This window comes from Symsagittifera roscoffensis, chromosome 1 (assembly GCF_963678635.1).
Source record: "Symsagittifera roscoffensis chromosome 1, txSymRosc1.1, whole genome shotgun sequence".
Taxonomy (NCBI): Eukaryota; Metazoa; Xenacoelomorpha; order Acoela; family Convolutidae; genus Symsagittifera; species Symsagittifera roscoffensis.
This window is the reverse complement of record NC_087062.1, coordinates 70,373,950-70,392,635: the sequence shown is the minus strand read 5'-3', so window position 1 is coordinate 70,392,635 and position 18,686 is coordinate 70,373,950. Positions and strand designations below refer to the sequence as shown.

Sequence of the window (18,686 nt, the reverse complement as noted above, 5' to 3'; positions counted from 1 at the left end):
TAATAAAAATGGAAAGTAAAAAAAATGGTGCTGAAATTGTTCTTTTGTACAAATTAAGGGAGGAAAATCAGTATTCTGTTGAAGATCAGTGCAAGGCAAGAGATTTGTTATTGACATTTCATTGAAATCGATGTTAGTGATAATCTATCGAAAGTTTAGTTGGTATTTGTAGTTGTTGTCAGAGGAAAAAAATTCAATAAAACAAGATAAAACACAAGGGATAAATATCTTTTTTGTTCACGCGTTCAAAAATTTGTAAATTTTTACCAAAAAGACATCCGTAAACTACATCATAGATTTGGATTGATTAAAATCATGAGAATCTGTTATGGTTGATATGATGTGGCAGTTGGTTCAATTCAACTGATAATAAAGAGACAGCAATAAAAAAATACGCTTCATTAGATCTGATAAGTTCATGTAATTATTCGCTTTAAGTTTCATACTAAGAGTTTTAATTTGGATGATTTCTTAGTTCATCACATCCTCCCTCCTTGTCTAAGAAGATCTGTCGAGATAGGATCTCCGTAGCGTTTAGTTGCCTTCCTGAAATTTCATAATCATTTGGGTTGTTCTGATACCGGTTCAGGTTGGTCGCCTGGGGTTGGTGAAAGTTGCTCTTCGTTTTCATTTTTCATCTATGATGGTAGGTAATTCGATTTTTTGTCCAAAAAAAACACTGCTGGCGTTTTTCCTCTTTCTGGACATTTTTCTATACGTCATTAGTGATCGTTTGAGAAACGCAAAAAAAAAACTGAGATGTAAACTTTTTTGCCATGCTTTCATGCGCGTTTTTTCGTCTGGACTGCTCTTTCTGCTAATCCATTCACTCTCAGGTGGTAGATCGGTGATTCTTTTTGTGAAATCTGAAGACTTGCACCAGGTTTTGAAATCAACGCTCATAAACTTGGTTCTGTTGTCAGAGATTACAATTTTGGGTACTCCAAATCATGCAAAAACTGCTAAAAGGCATTTTTTGACAGTTAGAGTAGTTCGATCATTGGTCGGGAAAAATTCGATCCAACCACTCCCTGCATCCACAGCAACTAATATCTTCCGTTGTTTCTGATGTGGACTCACACCTTATGTACGGATTCGTTCCCATACGTCTGCCTCTGGTCACTTTGTAATTGTTTGTCACAAGCGATGGTCTGTTCTTTTGAAGATCTCGCATCTTGAGACAAGTCGCTCAACGTTTTATGACATGCCAGGCCACCAAATAAACATTCTCAGAGACCACCAAATAAACATTCTGTTCCCCGTTGTTTTGGAAGCGCCTTGTGCGGATCGCCCATAATTTGTTTTCTGAATTTCGGCAGTACGAAATGTACAACGCCCTGTAGATGATGCCTTCTCGTATTTTCAATGTTTCAGCTCCCTCCTTGAAGTTTGATGTAGCTTCCGATCATAGTCTCCAATAACCACATTGTAGCCACTTGAAGACATCTTAAAATGTTTGATTCAAATGGAGGTCGCTTTTGATGTCGTTCAGCTTGGTTGTCTGCGTGTGTGCAAAAAAGATGTCACTCTGAGAGAAACCAATTTTTTCCTTTTCTTTTGTCTCGTGATCGAAACACAGTCGGCTCATAGCGTCCATTCGTGGGATTGGCTCTCCTCGCACATATAACTCGGTTTGCAAACGAATCCCATCAGCTTAATAGCCTATCTGCGATGCTAATAGCGATGCTGTTTTCGGTATCTCTCCGTCTGGCGCGAAGAGATACTGCAAGGGTTTGTGATCTATTCGAGGAGTGAACTTGCGGCCTAGTAACAGCCATTTCAGTCATGTGATCACAAACACGATTGCCAAAGTGCCTCATACTAGGTTGGAGCAATTGTGCTCAGCTGATGATAATTTCCTCGAAACTAGACCACTGGATGTTCTACTTAAGAGAAAACACCGCCAACTGCCTGCATCGCAAGGTCCAGGTAGTAGGGTTGCACGCTTGGTTTCGAGCAGAGTTCTTGTTTGATATTCTGAAAGCTTTTGTTAAGTTAATCTGTCCATTAAAAGACTTGACTCATTGAGTGGGAACATCTTGGTGGCAAAGTTCGGAATCCTTTGTCCGTAGAAGTTTGCCAGTCAATAAAATGATTGAAGTTCGTTCTGGTTCGCGGGTATCCTGTGCTCCAAGTTTTTCAACAAGTCTATCCTCAGACTTAATTCCATTAGCTGAAACTGAATAGTCTAAAAAGAAACAGTTGAGAGTGGTGTCGAGTTTGACTTGGTCTCGTTGATGGTGATTTTTTTCTCTGAGTCGTCCATTGACTACCGTCATAGTTTTTTTGTATTGCTCCTGTGAAATTCCAAAGACAAGCAGGTCGTTTTGCAAAGTAACCACGCATTTGATTCCTTTGACACAGTGCAGTTTCGTGGTGCAATTTTGCAAGAGTTTTTCCACCATTGAGGTAGTCGCCACATCTTGAACAGCGCCTTTTGGGTGTTTATTGTGCACAATTCTCTTGCTTCATCATCAAGTCCGATTCGATGGTAAGCGTCTGAGAGGTCAATTCCGCTGAAGAACCTGGATCCAGGGAAGTTGTGGAAACTTGTCTTCTTGTTGGGTAATGGTAATTCTTCTTCAATTAGCTTGCCCTTGAGGTGAACGTAGCTTGAGGAGGCGGCAAAAAGTCTGAGACCACCATTTTTTCCACTGCCACACGATTGATGATGTATTGGCAACTCCGCCGAGCTGCACTAGCTCGAGGACTCCCTGTTTGACTATGTCCTGTAGCTTTGTTTTTACTGCAGCGGCAGCGGAATTTTGCGTGCTCCTCAGAAAAGTATGTATGCTCAAGGCTTCAATTTCACCAGGACCTTGTATCCTTTGACAATTTCACCGAGGGCCCATGTATCGAAGAAACGATTGGTAAGAGATTTAGGAGTCTGCAGTCTTGTTGGATGGCACAACTGCCAAAAGTAGCATTGAATAGTGTCAACCATTTCATGTCAGGTCGCTAAAAGCTGTTCATTTGACTAAGAGTTTGTGTCTATCGTATGCTTGTAGAGTCCGAGCAGTTTTGTCAAAATTAAGTCTTCCAAACTTATTTCAGATGGGCGACCATATCATTGTTGTATCAGCACCTGTGTCCATATGCATTTTCATCTCAGTGCCATCAATGAAGACAGTTTTCCATGCTGCGGCCATGCCGACAAGGCTTGATGCAAAATTTATTCCTAATTGACAACTTCTTTTTCCCATTCTGAGAACTGACACGAATTAGCATGATAGTTTACTCTCTTATTAAATCTACTATTACCTGTGTTGTGGTTGTTTAAAGGACTTCGACACTTTTTTGCAAAGTGTCCCATCTTACAACATGGTTTACTTTTTTTACCCGATGAAGCACAAGATTTATTGCCGTGTGGTTTTTTGCCGCAGTTTGGATATTCCGTGTTATTGCCATTGTAAGCTTTATTAGCATTTCGTTGTTTTTTAAAGATTGACTTAGATTTGAATGCTTTTTTTTCTCTAACATTAACCTTAGAGTTCACAGGAAAAACTGTGCTCGATCGCTAAACTCTAATACAGTTTTCATATCGGTAAGGATTATTTCTGTTTCAACTCTACTTGACTGAAGAAACTTGAGTTAAGACTCTGATGATTTTTTTCCATATTTCAGATAAACTTCTTTCGTTTCATTTCGTTTTTTGCATCAGTGGTGCTTTTAAGTTCAGAGAAATTACCTTACTGATCAGCTTCTTGAAGTCTTCGAAAAAAAATTGTCGTCAGACTCTCCTTGATTCTTAATTATCTCTAGGAGTTTGGCCCGTTCAGCAACGAACACATGTTCTGTCGGTCTGCAGTAACCTCCTAGGGAAACAATGATCTCATTGAACGTCATTTTGCAGAGATTTTTTGATGAAAGAAGACTCCTCAACTTCAAGTTTGCTTGTACTGCTCATTGGTTGATAGATAAAATCGTGTTTTGAAGGTCTGCGAGATTCATTCCGTCTGCAGACTGGTCGCTTTTAATCTCTGAGCGTGCTCGTCCAAGCAAAGCAACCAGCCAAGCCAATGCCTTATCAGATTTTGTAAGATCTAATGAGTTATTAGGTTTTTTTGTTTCAACTTTTCAGTCTGAAGACTGTTGTTATCGGTTGGTGCAGTGCAGGAGATTTATTATGAAGATTTAATTGAGATCAATCAAATTGATAATTTACCTAAGATTTGGTTGGTGGGTACAGTTGTTATCAATGGGAAAAGTGTACATAAAAACAAGAATTATCACTAGGGATAATTATCTTTTTTGTTCACGCGTTCCCATTTTAGTATTTTATACCAAAAATACAATCGACAGCATCTCATTCATGGACAGAATTTTTTAATATCATGAGAATTTGTCATTGCTGACACAATGTGACAGTTGGTTAAACTCAACCGATAATCAATAAAGAATTGCCTCTGGGCAGCAATAAATAAAGAATTGCCTCTGAACCATTTTAATTCGCAGCAGCAGATCCGTTCAATCAAGTATTCTCTTTAGGTTTGATACTAAGAGTCCTAACTTAATTGATTTCACAAAACCTCACACAATTATAAATTTTTAACTAATTTTTTTCTGAAAACAAAAATTCAGACTAGCGTTCCTCGAAAATGAAAAAGAAACTATTTCTAGAAGTTTTTTTGGAAAGTGAATTGCAACCAATAGGGCTCCATTAAAAGACTTGACTCTGTACGTCCTTGAGTGGGAACATCTTGGTGGCAAAGTTCGGAATCCTTTGTCCGTAGAAGTTGGCCAGTCAATAAAATGATTGAAGTTCGTTCTGGTTCGCGGGTATCCTGTGCTCCAAGTTTTTCAACAGGTCTATCCTCAGACTTAATTCCATTAGTTGAAACTGAATAGTCTAAAAAGAAACAGTTGAGAGTGGTGTCGAGTTTGACTTGGTCTCGTTGATGGTGATTTTTTTCTATGAGTCGTCCATTGACTACCGTCATAGTTTTTTTGTATTGCTCCTGTGAAATTCCAAAGACAAGCCGGTCGTTTTGCAAAGTAAGCGCGCATTTGATTCCTTTGACACAGTGCAGTTTCGTGGTGCAATTTTGAAAGATAGGGCAAGAGTTTTTCCACCATTGAGGTAGTCGCCACATCTTGAACAGCGCCTTTTGGGTGTTTATTGTGCACAATTCTCTTGCTTCATCATCAAGTCCGATTTGATGGTAAGCGTCTGAGAGGTCAATTCCGCTGAAGAACCTGGATCCATGGAAGTTGTGGAAACTTGTCTTCTTGTCGGGTAATGGTAATTCTTCTTTAATTAGCTTGCCCTTGAGGTGAAGGTAGCTTGAGGACTCGGCAAAAAGTCTGAGACCACCATTTTTTCCACTGCCACACGATTGATGATGCAATGGCAACTCCGCCGAGCTGCACTAGCTCGAGGACTCCCTGTTTGACTATGTCCTGTGGCTTTGTTTTTACTGCAGCGGCAGCGGAATTTTGCGTGCTCCACAAAAGTATAAATGCTCAAGGCTTCAATTTCACCAGGACCTTGTATCCTTTGATTTTCGACAATTTCACTGAGGGCCCATGTATCGAATAAAGGATTGGTAAGAGATTTAGGAGTCTGCAGTCTTGTTGGATGGCACAACTGCCAAAAGTAGCATTGAATAGTGTCAACCATTTCATGTCAGGTGGCTAAAAGCTGTTCATTTGACTAAGAGTTTGTGTCTATCGTATGCTTGTAGAGTCCGAGCAGTTTTGTCAAAATTAAGTCTTCCAAACTTATTTCAGATGGGCGACCATATCATTGTTGTATCAGCACCTGTGTCCATATGCATTTTCATCTCAGTGCCATCAATGAAGACAGTTTTCCATGCTGCGGCCATGCCGACAAGGCTTGATGCAAAATTTATTCCTAATTGACAACTTCTTTTTCCCATTCTGAGAACTGACACGAATTAGCATGATAGTTTACTCTTTTATTAAATCTACTATTACCTGTGTTGTGGTTGTTTAAAGGACTTCGACACTTTTTTGCAAAGTGTCCCATCTTACAACATGGTTTACTTTTTTTACCCGATGAAGCACAAGACTTATTGCCGTGTGGTTTTTTGCCGCAGTTTGGATATTCCGTGTTATTGCCATTGTAAGCTTTATTAGCATTTCGTTGTTTTTTAAAGATTGACTTAGATTTGAATGCTTTTTTTTCTCTAACATTAACCTTAGAGTTCACAGGAAAAACTGTGCTCGATCGCTAAACTCTAATACAGTTTTCATATCGGTAAGGATTATTTCTGTTTCAACTCTACTTGACTGAAGAAAGTTGAGTTAAGACTCTGATGATTTTTTTCCATATTTCAGATAAACTTCATTCGTTTCATTTCGTTTTTTGCATCAGTGGTGCTTTTAAGTTCAGAGAAATTACCTTACTGATCAGCTTCTTGAAGTCTTCGAAAAAAAATTGTCGTCAGACTCTCCTTGATTCTTAATTATCTCTAGGAGTTTGGCCCGTTCAGCAACGAACACATGTTCTGTCGGTCTGCAGTAACCTCCTAGGGAAACAATGATCTCATTGAACGTCATTTTGCAGAGATTTTTTGATGAAAGAAGACTCCTCAACTTCAAGTTTGCTTGTACTGCTCATTGGTTGATAGATAAAATCGTGTTTTGAAGGTCTGCGAGATTCATTCCGTCTGCAGACTGGTCGCTTTTAATCTCTGAGCGTGCTCGTCCAAGCAAAGCAACCAGCCAAGCCAATGCCTTATCAGATTTTGTAAGATCTAATGAGTTATTAGGTTTTTTTGTTTCAACTTTTCAGTCTGAAGACTGTTGTTATCGGTTGGTGCAGTGCAGGAGATTTATTATGAAGATTTAATTGAGATCAATCAAATTGATAATTTACCTAAGATTTGGTTGGTGGGTACAGTTGTTATCAATGGGAAAAGTGTACATAAAAACAAGAATGATCACTAGGGATAATTATCTTTTTTGTTCACGCGTTCCCATTTTAGTATTTTATACCAAAAATACAATCGACAGCATCTCATTCATGGACAGAATTTTTTAATATCATGAGAATTTGTCATTCGTGGGATTGGCTCTCCTCGCACATATAACTCGGTTTGCAAACGAATCCCATCAGCTTAATAGCCTATCTGCGATGCTAATAGCGATGCTGTTTTCGGTATCTCTCCGTCTGGCGCGAAGAGATACTGCAAGGGTTTGTGATCTATTCGAGGAGTGAACTTGCGGCCTAGTAACAGCCATTTCAGTCATGTGATCACAAACACGATTGCCAAAGTGCCTCATACTAGGTTGGAGCAATTGTGCTCAGCTGATGATAATTTCCTCGAAACTAGACCACTGGATGTTCTACTTAAGAGAAAACACCGCCAACTGCCTGCATCGCAAGGTCCAGGGAGTAGGTTTGCACGCTTGGTTTCGAGCAGAGTTCTTGTTTGATATTCTGAAAGCTTTTGTTAAGTTAATCTGTCCATTAAAAGAATTGACTCATTGAGTGGGAACATCTTGGTGGCAAAGTTCGGAATCCTTTGTCCGTAGAAGTTTGCCAGTCAATAAAATGATTGAAGTTCGTTCTGGTTCGCGGGTATCCTGTGCTCCAAGTTTTTCAACAAGTCTATCCTCAGACTTAATTCCATTAGCTGAAACTGAATAGTCTAAAAAGAAACAGTTGAGAGTGGTGTCGAGTTTGACTTGGTCTCGTTGATGGTGATTTTTTTCTATGAGTCGTCCATTGACTACCGTCATAGTTTTTTTGTATTGCTCCTGTGAAATTCCAAAGACAAGCCGGTCGTTTTGCAAAGTAAGCGCGCATTTGATTCCTTTGACACAGTGCAGTTTCGTGGTGCAATTTTGAAAGATAGGGCAAGAGTTTTTCCACCATTGAGGTAGTCGCCACATCTTGAACAGCGCCTTTTGGGTGTTTATTGTGCACAATTCTCTTGCTTCATCATCAAGTCCGATTTGATGGTAAGCGTCTGAGAGGTCAATTCCGCTGAAGAACCTGGATCCATGGAAGTTGTGGAAACTTGTCTTCTTGTCGGGTAATGGTAATTCTTCTTTAATTAGCTTGCCCTTGAGGTGAAGGTAGCTTGAGGACTCGGCAAAAAGTCTGAGACCACCATTTTTTCCACTGCCACACGATTGATGATGCAATGGCAACTCCGCCGAGCTGCACTAGCTCGAGGACTCCCTGTTTGACTATGTCCTGTGGCTTTGTTTTTACTGCAGCGGCAGCGGAATTTTGCATGCTCCACAAAAGTATAAATGCTCAAGGCTTCAATTTCACCAGGACCTTGTATCCTTTGATTTTCGACAATTTCACTGAGGGCCCATGTATCGAATAAAGGATTGGTAAGAGATTTAGGAGTCTGCAGTCTTGTTGGATGGCACAACTGCCAAAAGTAGCTTTGAATAGTGTCAACCATTCCATGTCAGGTCGCTAAAAGCTGTTCATTTGACTAAAATATTGTGTCTATCGTATGCTTGTAGAGTCCGAGCAGTTTTGTTAAAATTAAGTCTTCCAAACTTCCTTCAGATGGTCGACCATATCATTGTTGTATCAGCACCTGTGTCCATATGCATTTTCATCTCAGTGCCATCAATGACGACAGTTTTCCATGCGGCGGCCATGCCGTCAAGGCTTGATGCGAAATATATTCATAATTGACAACTTCCTTTTTCCCATTCTGAGAGCTGACCCGATTTAGCATGATAGTTTACTCTCTTAATAAATCTACTATTACCTGTGTTGTGGTTGTTTAAAGGACTTCGACATTTTTTTGCAAAGTTTCCCATCTTACAACATGGTTTACTTTTTTTACCCGATAAAGCACAAGACTTATTGCCGTGTGGTTTTTTGCCGCAGTTTGGATATTTCGTGTTATTGCCATTGTAAGCTTTTTTTAGCATTTCGTTGTTTTTTAAAGGTTGACTTAGATTCGAATGCTTTTTTTTTCTCTAACATTAACCTTAGAGTTCACAGGAAAAACTGTGCTTGATCGCTAAACTCTAATACATTTTTCATACGGTAAGGATTATTTCTGTTTCAACTCTACTTGACTGAAGAAACTTGAGTTAAGACTCTGCTGATTTTTTTCCATATTCCAGATAAACTTCATTCGTTTCAACTCGTTTTTTTCATCAGTGGTGCTTTCAAGTTCAGAGAAATTACCTTACTGATCAGCTTCTTGAAGTCTTCGAAAAAAAATTGTCGTCAGACTCTCCTTGATTCTTAATTATCTCTAGGAACTTGGCCCGTTCAGCAACGAACACATGTTCTGTCGGTCTGCAGTAACCTCTTAGGGAAGCAATTATCTCATTGAACGTCATTTTGCAGAGATTTTTTGATGAAAGAAGACTCCTCAACTTCAAGTTTGCTTGTACTGCTCATTGGTTGATAGAGAAAATCGTGTTTTCAAGGTCTGCGAGATTCATTCCGTCTGCAGACTGGTCGCTTTTGTTCTCTGAGCGTGCTCGTCCAAGCAAAGCAACCAGCCAAGCCAATGCCTTATCAGATTTTGTAAGATCTAATGAGTTATTAGGGTTTTTCGTTTCAACTTTTCCGTCTGAAGACCGTTGTTATCGGTTGGTGCAGTGCAGGAGATTTATTATGAAGATTTAATTGAGATCGATCATATTGATAATTTACCTAAGATTTGGTTGGTGGGTACAGTTGCTATCAATGGGAAAAGTGTACATAAAAACAAGAATGATCAACAGGGATAATTATCTTTTTTGTTCACGTGTTCCCATTTTTAGTATTTTATACCAAAAATACAATCGACAGCATCTCATTCATGGACAGAATTTATTAATATCATGAGAATTTGTCATTGCTGACACAATGTGACAGTTGGTTAAACTCAACCGATAATCAATAAAGAATTGCCTCTGGGCAGCAATAAATAAAGAATTGCCTCTGAACCATTTTTATTCGCAGCAGCAGATCCGTTCAATCAAGTATTCTCTTTAGGTTTGATACTAAGAGTCTTAACTTAATTGATTTCTCAAATCATCACACAATCATAAATTTTTAACTAATTTTTTTTCTGAAAACAAAAATTCAGACTCGCGTTCCTCGAAAATGAAAAAGAAACTATTTCTAGAAGTTTTTTTGTAAAGTGAATTGCAACCAATAGGGCTTCAATATGACACCACACGCAACCAAGTTTTCAAAAATATTCATTTTGTACTAACTCAAAATTTCAGTTTTAGGCTGACGAATCCTAAATCTTTCTAAAGGCGCCTGCCTTCGACAGCAACATTTACTAACTTTGAGGGGGAAGCGAGCGTAGAAAAATATCCTGAAAACGCCTTTTTGTCCTATTTTTTGTAAACTTATACCTGCAACGCAAAACGATTGGCCAAAACAGGGTCTTTTTAGTGCTCTGACAGAGCTCGGAAAAACAATTTAGTCAACCTAAAAAAAGTTCGAAAAAAATTTCAAACATTTTTTGAAAATCCGCCCCCCTCTCGTGAAAATCCTAGATCCGCCTCTGAGTGCCAGCATATTGATTTGGCTCATTCATTTTTTTCTCGTTTTCCGCGCTGTTGAACGCTCACAAAGAAAACCTTCCCTCACTCAATTGCAAGTAAGAAATAACAAATTTGCGACTGGTAGGCATTGTTTGGATTAATTACCAAACTGAAGAATAACTAATCGAGAACAAATACTTCGTTATTTTATTCAAAATACGGAATATCGAAAATAAATGCTTGTCGAAAATACGGAATATCTTGAAACGCTGAAATTTGGAGCCATTGATTCAGTTTGATATGCAATTGCATGCTTTAGAAAAATGAGAAACAATCACAAAAATTGTTTTTACGAGCAAAATTTTCAACGCTTAGAAATAATATTGTACTTCTGCCCTGTAAGAAACAAGTGCTTAAGCTTATTTTTGCTTAATTTTTTCTTCTAAAGACTCATACTTGATCCATTCACACAGTGTAAGAAGTTTTTCTAACCGGTATTCAAATTAATCTTCAGACCAGCATTTTCTTCGTGCTCGTCGCTTATTTCTTTCGTCGTTTTGATCTCGTCCTTCTCTATGAACACTTTGGTGAACTTCAAATGAGGATTCGACCTGAAACGAAGCATGACTTCTTTTTAGGTAACACGGGATAGCTCGGAAATTAAATTAGGCAATTTATAAAATTGATCAGACGTCATTCTTGAGTCGACCAAACTGCTTTCTGAGTTCTCCTAAAACGCCCAAAAACCTCATTTTTTCCTAATTACCTTAGGAGCGGTTTCAAGTCACGGAGCTCTTTTCTCTCCCAACTTGTCTTACTTTTTGTTTTCCGATGAATCGTTTCCGACATCCACGTCAATTCCAGAGTCCTGGCCATTCGGCTTGTGTCTTATAAACAGCTCGTCCGAAACAGCTATTCGGCTCATTTTTGTCGGGCATCTCAAATGGGTTTCGTCGCCGGGAGTACTCGGCCTCAAGGAACCTCGTCGAATCTCTGCCACCATATTCTGTTCACAGTCGTTCAGATTTCGGCCGGCGTCACAAGTCATTTCAGCATGAACTATGACATTCGGTGACGACGGACTTCGGTTACGTGCAAATGGCTTGAGCCGATTACTTGAAACTGCAGGTTCTGCTTTCTCGAGAACTTCTCGTTTTTTGGCGTTCTTTTTCGCTTTCATCTTATGCGCTACTTTGTATATATGAACATAAAGGGCTGTTATAACAATCACTGGAACCCAATAGGTTATGGAAGTTGACGCATAAGTCAACGCCAAGGTTCCTGAAAAAAAAACATGAAAAAGTTGTTCAAGGTAGCCAAGGTATCTTATTTTTTGTCTATTTTTCTCGCTAAATTTACTTTCTTGACAGATATTTTGTTGTCGGTTGATTATTAAACAGGTCTTGAGTCTGTTAACCATTATGATAAGGGTCTTTGCGCGGTTTGTAAACAATCATCTGGAGGCCAAATTGTCTTCTTATAATTTTGATGATTGCCAGTCATAATAAAATCTTAAGCCAACATAAATAACTTCATGAAGTACATATTCTGCCCAAAATAGAATGAATTTTGTTTCAACGAAATGCAACTATATCTTTTCTATAAAATGCTCTGAAATAAGAATAGACGAACTTTGAATAAGCATTTTTTGACTTAGTTCAGAAAATTACGTACCAAAAATTGACCTATTTTGAAAAAGAGTTCACAAATCCTGGTTAACAAAATTTTGACTCGGTTGTTTTGAAGGCAGGCGGGCGGAAAGTTTATTGAGCGTTTCAAAAACTTTCTCTAGCCGATGAAATAACAACCATTGAAAATATGTAGAATATGAACTTCAACATGGTTTGGCTTATTAAAAGCTAATTGAGTTGAGACAAAAAAGTAAGTATCACTTTAATTAAAATGATACTTTACCGGAATAGTTTGCCCAGCAGTATCCCTCGGGCACATTTCTCCCGTAGATGAGAGGGTGTCCGACTATGACTAGAAGCCACCAGCCCCCACTCACAGCCCAGGTGGGGATGATCATCCACAGCACCGCCTTCGAACCCGATCGGTTGTGGTAGCTTGCGGGAAACGACACGGACCAACACCTAAGAGTTAATCAGAGTCACTCCAGAGAATGGGTATATATATACTGTATTGTATTGTATTGTATATGTATATGTATTGTATATGTATATGTATATGTATATGTATATGTATATGTATATGTATATGTATATGTATATGTATATGTATATGTATATGTATATGTATATGTATATGTATATGTATATGTATATGTATATGTATATGTATATGTATATGTATATGTATATGTATATGTATATGTATATGTATATGTATATGTATATGTATATGTAGATGTAGATGTATATGTATATGTATATGTATATGTAGATGTATATGTATATGTATATGTATATGTATATGTATATGTATATGTATATGTATATGTATATGTAGATGTATATGTATATGTATATGTATATGTATATGTATATGTATATGTATATGTATATGTATATGTATATGTATATGTATATGTATATGTATATGTATATGTATATGTATATGTATATGTATATGTATATGTATATGTATATGTATATGTATATGTATATGTATATGTATATGTATATGTATATGTATATGTATATGTATATGTATATGTATATGTATATGTATATGTATATGTATATGTATATGTATATGTATATGTATATGTATATGTATATGTATATGTATATGTATATGTATATGTATATGTATATGTATATGTATATGTATATGTATATGTATATGTATATGTATATGTAAATGTAAATGTATATGTATATGTATATGTATATGTATATGTATATGTATATGTATATGTATATGTATATGTATATGTATATGTATATGTATATGTATATGTATATGTATATGTATATGTATATGTATATGTATATGTACATGTATATGTATATGTATATGTATATGTATATGTATATGTATATGTATATGTATATGTATATGTATATGTATATGTATTGTATATGTATATGTATATGTATATGTATATGTATATGTATATGTATATGTATATGTATATGTATATGTATATGTATATGTATATGTATATGTATATGTATATGTATATGTATATGTATATGTAGATGTATATGTATATGTATATGTATATGTATATGTATATGTATATGTATATGTATATGTATATGTATATGTATATGTATATGTATATGTATATGTATATGTATATGTATATGTATATGTATATGTATATGTATATGTATATGTATATGTATATGTATATGTATATGTATATGTATATGTATATGTATATGTATATGTATATGTATATGTATATGTATATGTATATGTATATGTATATGTATATGTATATGTATATGTATATGTATATGTATATGTATATGTATATGTATATGTATATGTATATGTATATGTATATGTATATGTATATGTATATGTATATGTATATGTATATGTATATGTATATGTAAATGTATATGTATATGTATATGTATATGTATATGTATATGTATATGTATATGTATATGTATATGTATATGTATATGTATATGTATATGTATATGTATATGTATATGTATATGTATATGTATATGTATATGTATATGTATATGTATATGTATATGTATATGTATATGTATATGTACATGTATATGTATATGTATATGTATATGTATATGTATATGTAAATGTATATGTATATGTATTGTATATGTATATGTATATGTATATGTATATGTATATGTATATGTATATGTATATGTATATGTATATGTATATGTATATGTATATGTATATGTATATGTATATGTATATGTAGATGTAGATGTATATGTATATGTATATGTAGATGTATATGTATATGTATATGTATATGTATATGTATATGTATATGTATATGTATATGTATATGTATATGTATATGTATATGTATATGTATATGTATATGTATATGTATATGTATATGTATATGTATATGTATATGTATATGTATATGTATATGTATATGTATATGTATATTGAGTTAGGACCGATGGGTATAACTCATAGAGTAATTTCGGATAGGGTACACCGTCTGCTCGTCACGCTATCTTATTTTCGGCCGGATAGATTCGTGCAACTTCTTAGTCTAATACCGATCCTAATCTTACTCTTATACTGTCTAGTCTCAGGTTGTTTAACTAGTCTCTGCTAGGCTCAATAGATCTAGGGTATACTGGTTTATTGCGGCTGCTGAAGTACTCGGGAGAGTTCAACTAATTTCTAAGTTAAATTCAAATCTCTCTGGTGCTGAAATTACAAGTAATTTCAGCACTTACAAATAAGTGGATTGTTAGTTAGATGGATCATGATTGGTTAATATTAAATACTTTACATTGGTAAAATATCTAATTTATCCAATCATAAAATGTAGTTTAGATCAGGTTCCACCCATCCGGGTTTTACAGAGTTTTTTAGAATAGTCTTTCTGCAATTCAAAAGATGGATGATGGACGTTGGTATTTGGCGAACATCTTATTTCTTCTGGGTTTTCTTATTAGAGAAGTCCCAGATTCAATCGTTGTGTCTTCTCAAGACAACGACTGGGTTTTCGCAACAAACTCAAATCTGATTTCAGAATGGTTGGCTATGTCAGGTTTTTCTGTTTCATTGGTGAGAACTTCTTTGTGTTTGACCTTGTCTGGGAATGGCGTGGAGATTGTGCGTGGAGGGGATGCCTGGTTACTCGGATCTGTACGTATACTTGAACATCGAGGTGGTCATTGGTCTAGTTCAATGAAGTCCTTTTCTGCGAAGTCAAGTCGTACTCTAAATCCTTTGAGTTGTGATTGTGGGCGGCATATTGATTGTAGTTGGCGATTCTTTCTCGAGTGTAGTAGGGTCGTTTTGTCTTTGGATGTTCGTCCTTGGTGTTGTATTCTGAACTATGTATTGCATAATGTAATTTACATTTTATAAAACTTTTATTAGTTTAATATTTTTTAATTATGATTTTAGTTAGTTGTTTTCACAAAAGCTTTTTGTTTTAGTTCAGTTATTTTAAAGAGTTACTCACCCTTGAGTAGCTCTTATTAAAAATAGGAGTATGGTCACAAAGCGTGGATGTAGCGCGGTGGGTTAGGCCGGCTATAGAGCATGCTCAGGACGTCCTTCCTGGTGGGTTAGGCCAGGAGTGGGAGTATGATTGCATGCGGTTTTTGTGAGAGGTCCTGTTATGTGACAACGTTTTATGTTGGGTTTGTTGTGGTTTTTCTTATGTTTTGTTGGTTGTGTCCTTTTTTCAAAAATCAAATTGTTTGTGGTATGGGTTTGTCTTTCGACTTTTTTGTGTTTTATTATTTCTTTCTTAGACTTTATAATAGTCTTCAAAAGAATAAATTATCCAGTTTTAAACTGGGTTAATCCGGTTTGGGTACCGTTGGTTTCCTTTTCTTAGTCATGCTGTTATGCTATGTGTTGTGGTGTTTAGTAAGCTGCATTGGTTAGTTTTGTTTAGTATATAATTCCTTTCCAACCGGGTTAAAGGAAAGTTTGAAACGTGTTATCTTGTGTTAGAGTTATCGAGTGTGAAAGCTTGAAACTGAAATTCATTATTTTAAACAATTCTTCGTGGGCGAGCTGTGCGAGTTTGGATAGAATTCTTGTGCGAGTGAATGAAAATAGCAAAAGGTTAGTACTGTATTTGCTTCTTATTAATTTACTACATAGAATTTTATCTTTACTGCTAGTTGTTGGGGAAAATTAAGTTACAAATTTTCATCATTATTAGATTTACTGCTTGTGGGGAAAAAATTTATAAATTAATTTACTGCATTGGTATTATATTTATTTAATTGTTGGTGCAAAAATTTAATAGGGTTTTAAACAGTTTTGAAGAAGTTTGCTATTTTTTATTTTTCTTTTGTGAATTTTTCAGATGATCTAGGATGAAGGCTAAAATTCTAAAGAAAACATGGATAAAGAATGGTGAGTTTCTAATCTTTAAATTAGTTAGTAATATGTATAATTCATACTTACCTGTTAGTCGTCGGGGAAGAAACCGTGGGGGAAGATGTCGTGGATGAGATCTGAAGTTGTTAGTAATTTAGCTAAAATGCGGATGATATTTTTAGTTTGAAGCAGTGGCCAAAGCAATTGAAGTGCTTTAATGGTGGTTAGTTCTTCAGTGCCAACTGCAAATTCATAAGGTGTGTTTTGGATTAGATTATATAATTTGTGATTGAATTTAGTGTTATGGATGAATTCTAAAATGGGGATTTCAATAGGTTGTACAAACTCGTGTGGGATAAGGAAGGGTCGGGATTCTTCTGCGTTGAAGGTCTTGGTGATTGGACAAAAAATATACATTTGGGTTATGGGATCATAATTTCGAAGAATACCATGAAGGTTAGTATCTTTAATACAATATGTGAAGTTAAGAAAGAATGGTGAGGTGTATTTGGAATTGATGAATTGAAAACGATGGTGTGGTTGTCTGGAGGGAGTGTGTAGGTCAAAGTGATTTTGGATGAAACGATAATAAGTATATGTGTGTGTTTGTTTAGTGCGCAACATAATATCGTGTGAGCAGTGCAAATCTCTTTCATGTGGTGCAAGGAAATGAAAGGTTAGTGAAAATATTTGGAAGCGTTCATTAAAACTTTCGTAGGCTTGTGTGTCTGTTAGTGCTTCTGAAATAATGTGGTCAAACTTGCGATCGAAGATATTTAGTGTAAATACATATGGTGTTTTAATGAAAAATTTCTCGGTGATTTGTGGGTTAGCGAAGCGATCGTCGTCTAAGAATTGATCTTGGTTAGTTCTGATGATGTTATGATCGTAATATTCTAGTGTATATTCATTAGCTCGGGGTGCAGTGTGTGTTTTTAGTGATTTTTTGTATCCAATGTAAGTAAATTGTCTAGGTGTTAGTGTTGTAGTGAGTCGATATAGCATGTCCTTATTTCGTTCTATATCGATATGAATGTTAGATAAAGGTAAGCAAAGGGGATTTGTAAAATGATAATATGAGGTCCAAGGAAGGGTAGGCATTAAAACTTATTCGTCTACAAAGTTACGTGTCTCGTTAGTGTCATGAGGGGTGTTTAAGGTGTATTGTGGAAATGAGGGTAAGGTGATAGCTAAAAATTCTTTTGTGTTAGTGTTTTGTGGATGGTTGATATATTCACGGGCTGTTCCTGGTTTCGCTGGGAAAGGATGGTTGGGGAACTTCCTTTTAAAAGTGCGGTAAGCTCTATTAGTGCTGAAAGAAGATTCAGTAGTTGTGGATGATGGTGCTAATGATTCAGTATAAATTGAAGAGGGTGTAGGGGTAGGAGGGTTGGATGAATCTATTGTGGATGAGATTTGGTTTATGGTTGGGGTGTCAAGATGATAGGGTTGTTGTTGTAGGGTAATGAAATTATCTAGTTCTGGGGAGATTCGGGGGGTGTCTGGAGAATGAGATGATTGGTCTGAGTGAAGTGAGGAGTAGGTTGGAGTGACTTGGGAAGCATAAGAGGGTGTAGAATTGGTTGGGTCAGGGTTATTTGGTAGTATGGGTTGAAAAGGGGGTTGGGAAAAATTTAAGGAATTGGTGTGAAAATTATTTGATGGAGATGGTTCAGAGTCGGCAAATTCATCGGGGGTTTCAATATTCGGGTTATTGAGTTGTGAGATGGAGTATAAAACTGAGATGTGTAAATTAGTATCGGAATTCATGCCGGATGTTACATTACTGGATGGGAAATCGGGTGGCGGAAAAGCAAAAAGTGGTATTATTGGGATTGGAGTGGTGAGGTTGGTTGGGTGGGAATTTGATCGGTGTAGGGATCCAAGTTGTCGGCTCATCGTGGGCTAAAAAAATTATTATTTTGAGACTGAAAAGCGGTGGTATGGGGTTGTTCTATAATTTGTTCATAAGTATTTTCATCTTGTGAGTGGTGTGGCATTATATGTTGGATGGGACTTTGTGATATGGTTGGTCTAAAATTATTATGTGTTATGGCTAAATTTCGAAAATTACGTGGGACTAGGGATAATGGATGGTTATGTGGTAGGGGTGGTAACTGTGGTGCTGTTGGTGTTGTGTCTGCATTGTTATGTTCTTCGTCGTATGTGTTCTGTCTTGTTGCTATTTTTGTGTTATATTCTTTTATTTGTGCGTCTAAAAGAATTTTGTTTATAGATGTAGAAAATATTCCAAAAAATCC

The 18,686-nt window shown here is 36.2% G+C and overlaps 1 protein-coding gene across 1 annotated transcript in view; it reads right to left on the bottom strand.

Moving 5' to 3' along the window:
- Positions 1-18,686, bottom strand: part of LOC134856964 (muscarinic acetylcholine receptor M1-like) — an 80,992-nt gene that overhangs the window by 27,123 nt on the left and 35,183 nt on the right. Inside the window, exons 4-6 of the mRNA XM_063873275.1 lie at positions 12,352-12,530; positions 11,256-11,718; positions 10,930-11,048 (exon numbers count right to left, since the gene is read on the bottom strand). Of these exons, the coding sequence (XP_063729345.1) occupies positions 10,930-11,048; positions 11,256-11,718; positions 12,352-12,530 (761 nt within the window). The remainder of the gene's footprint in view (positions 1-10,929; positions 11,049-11,255; positions 11,719-12,351; positions 12,531-18,686) is intronic.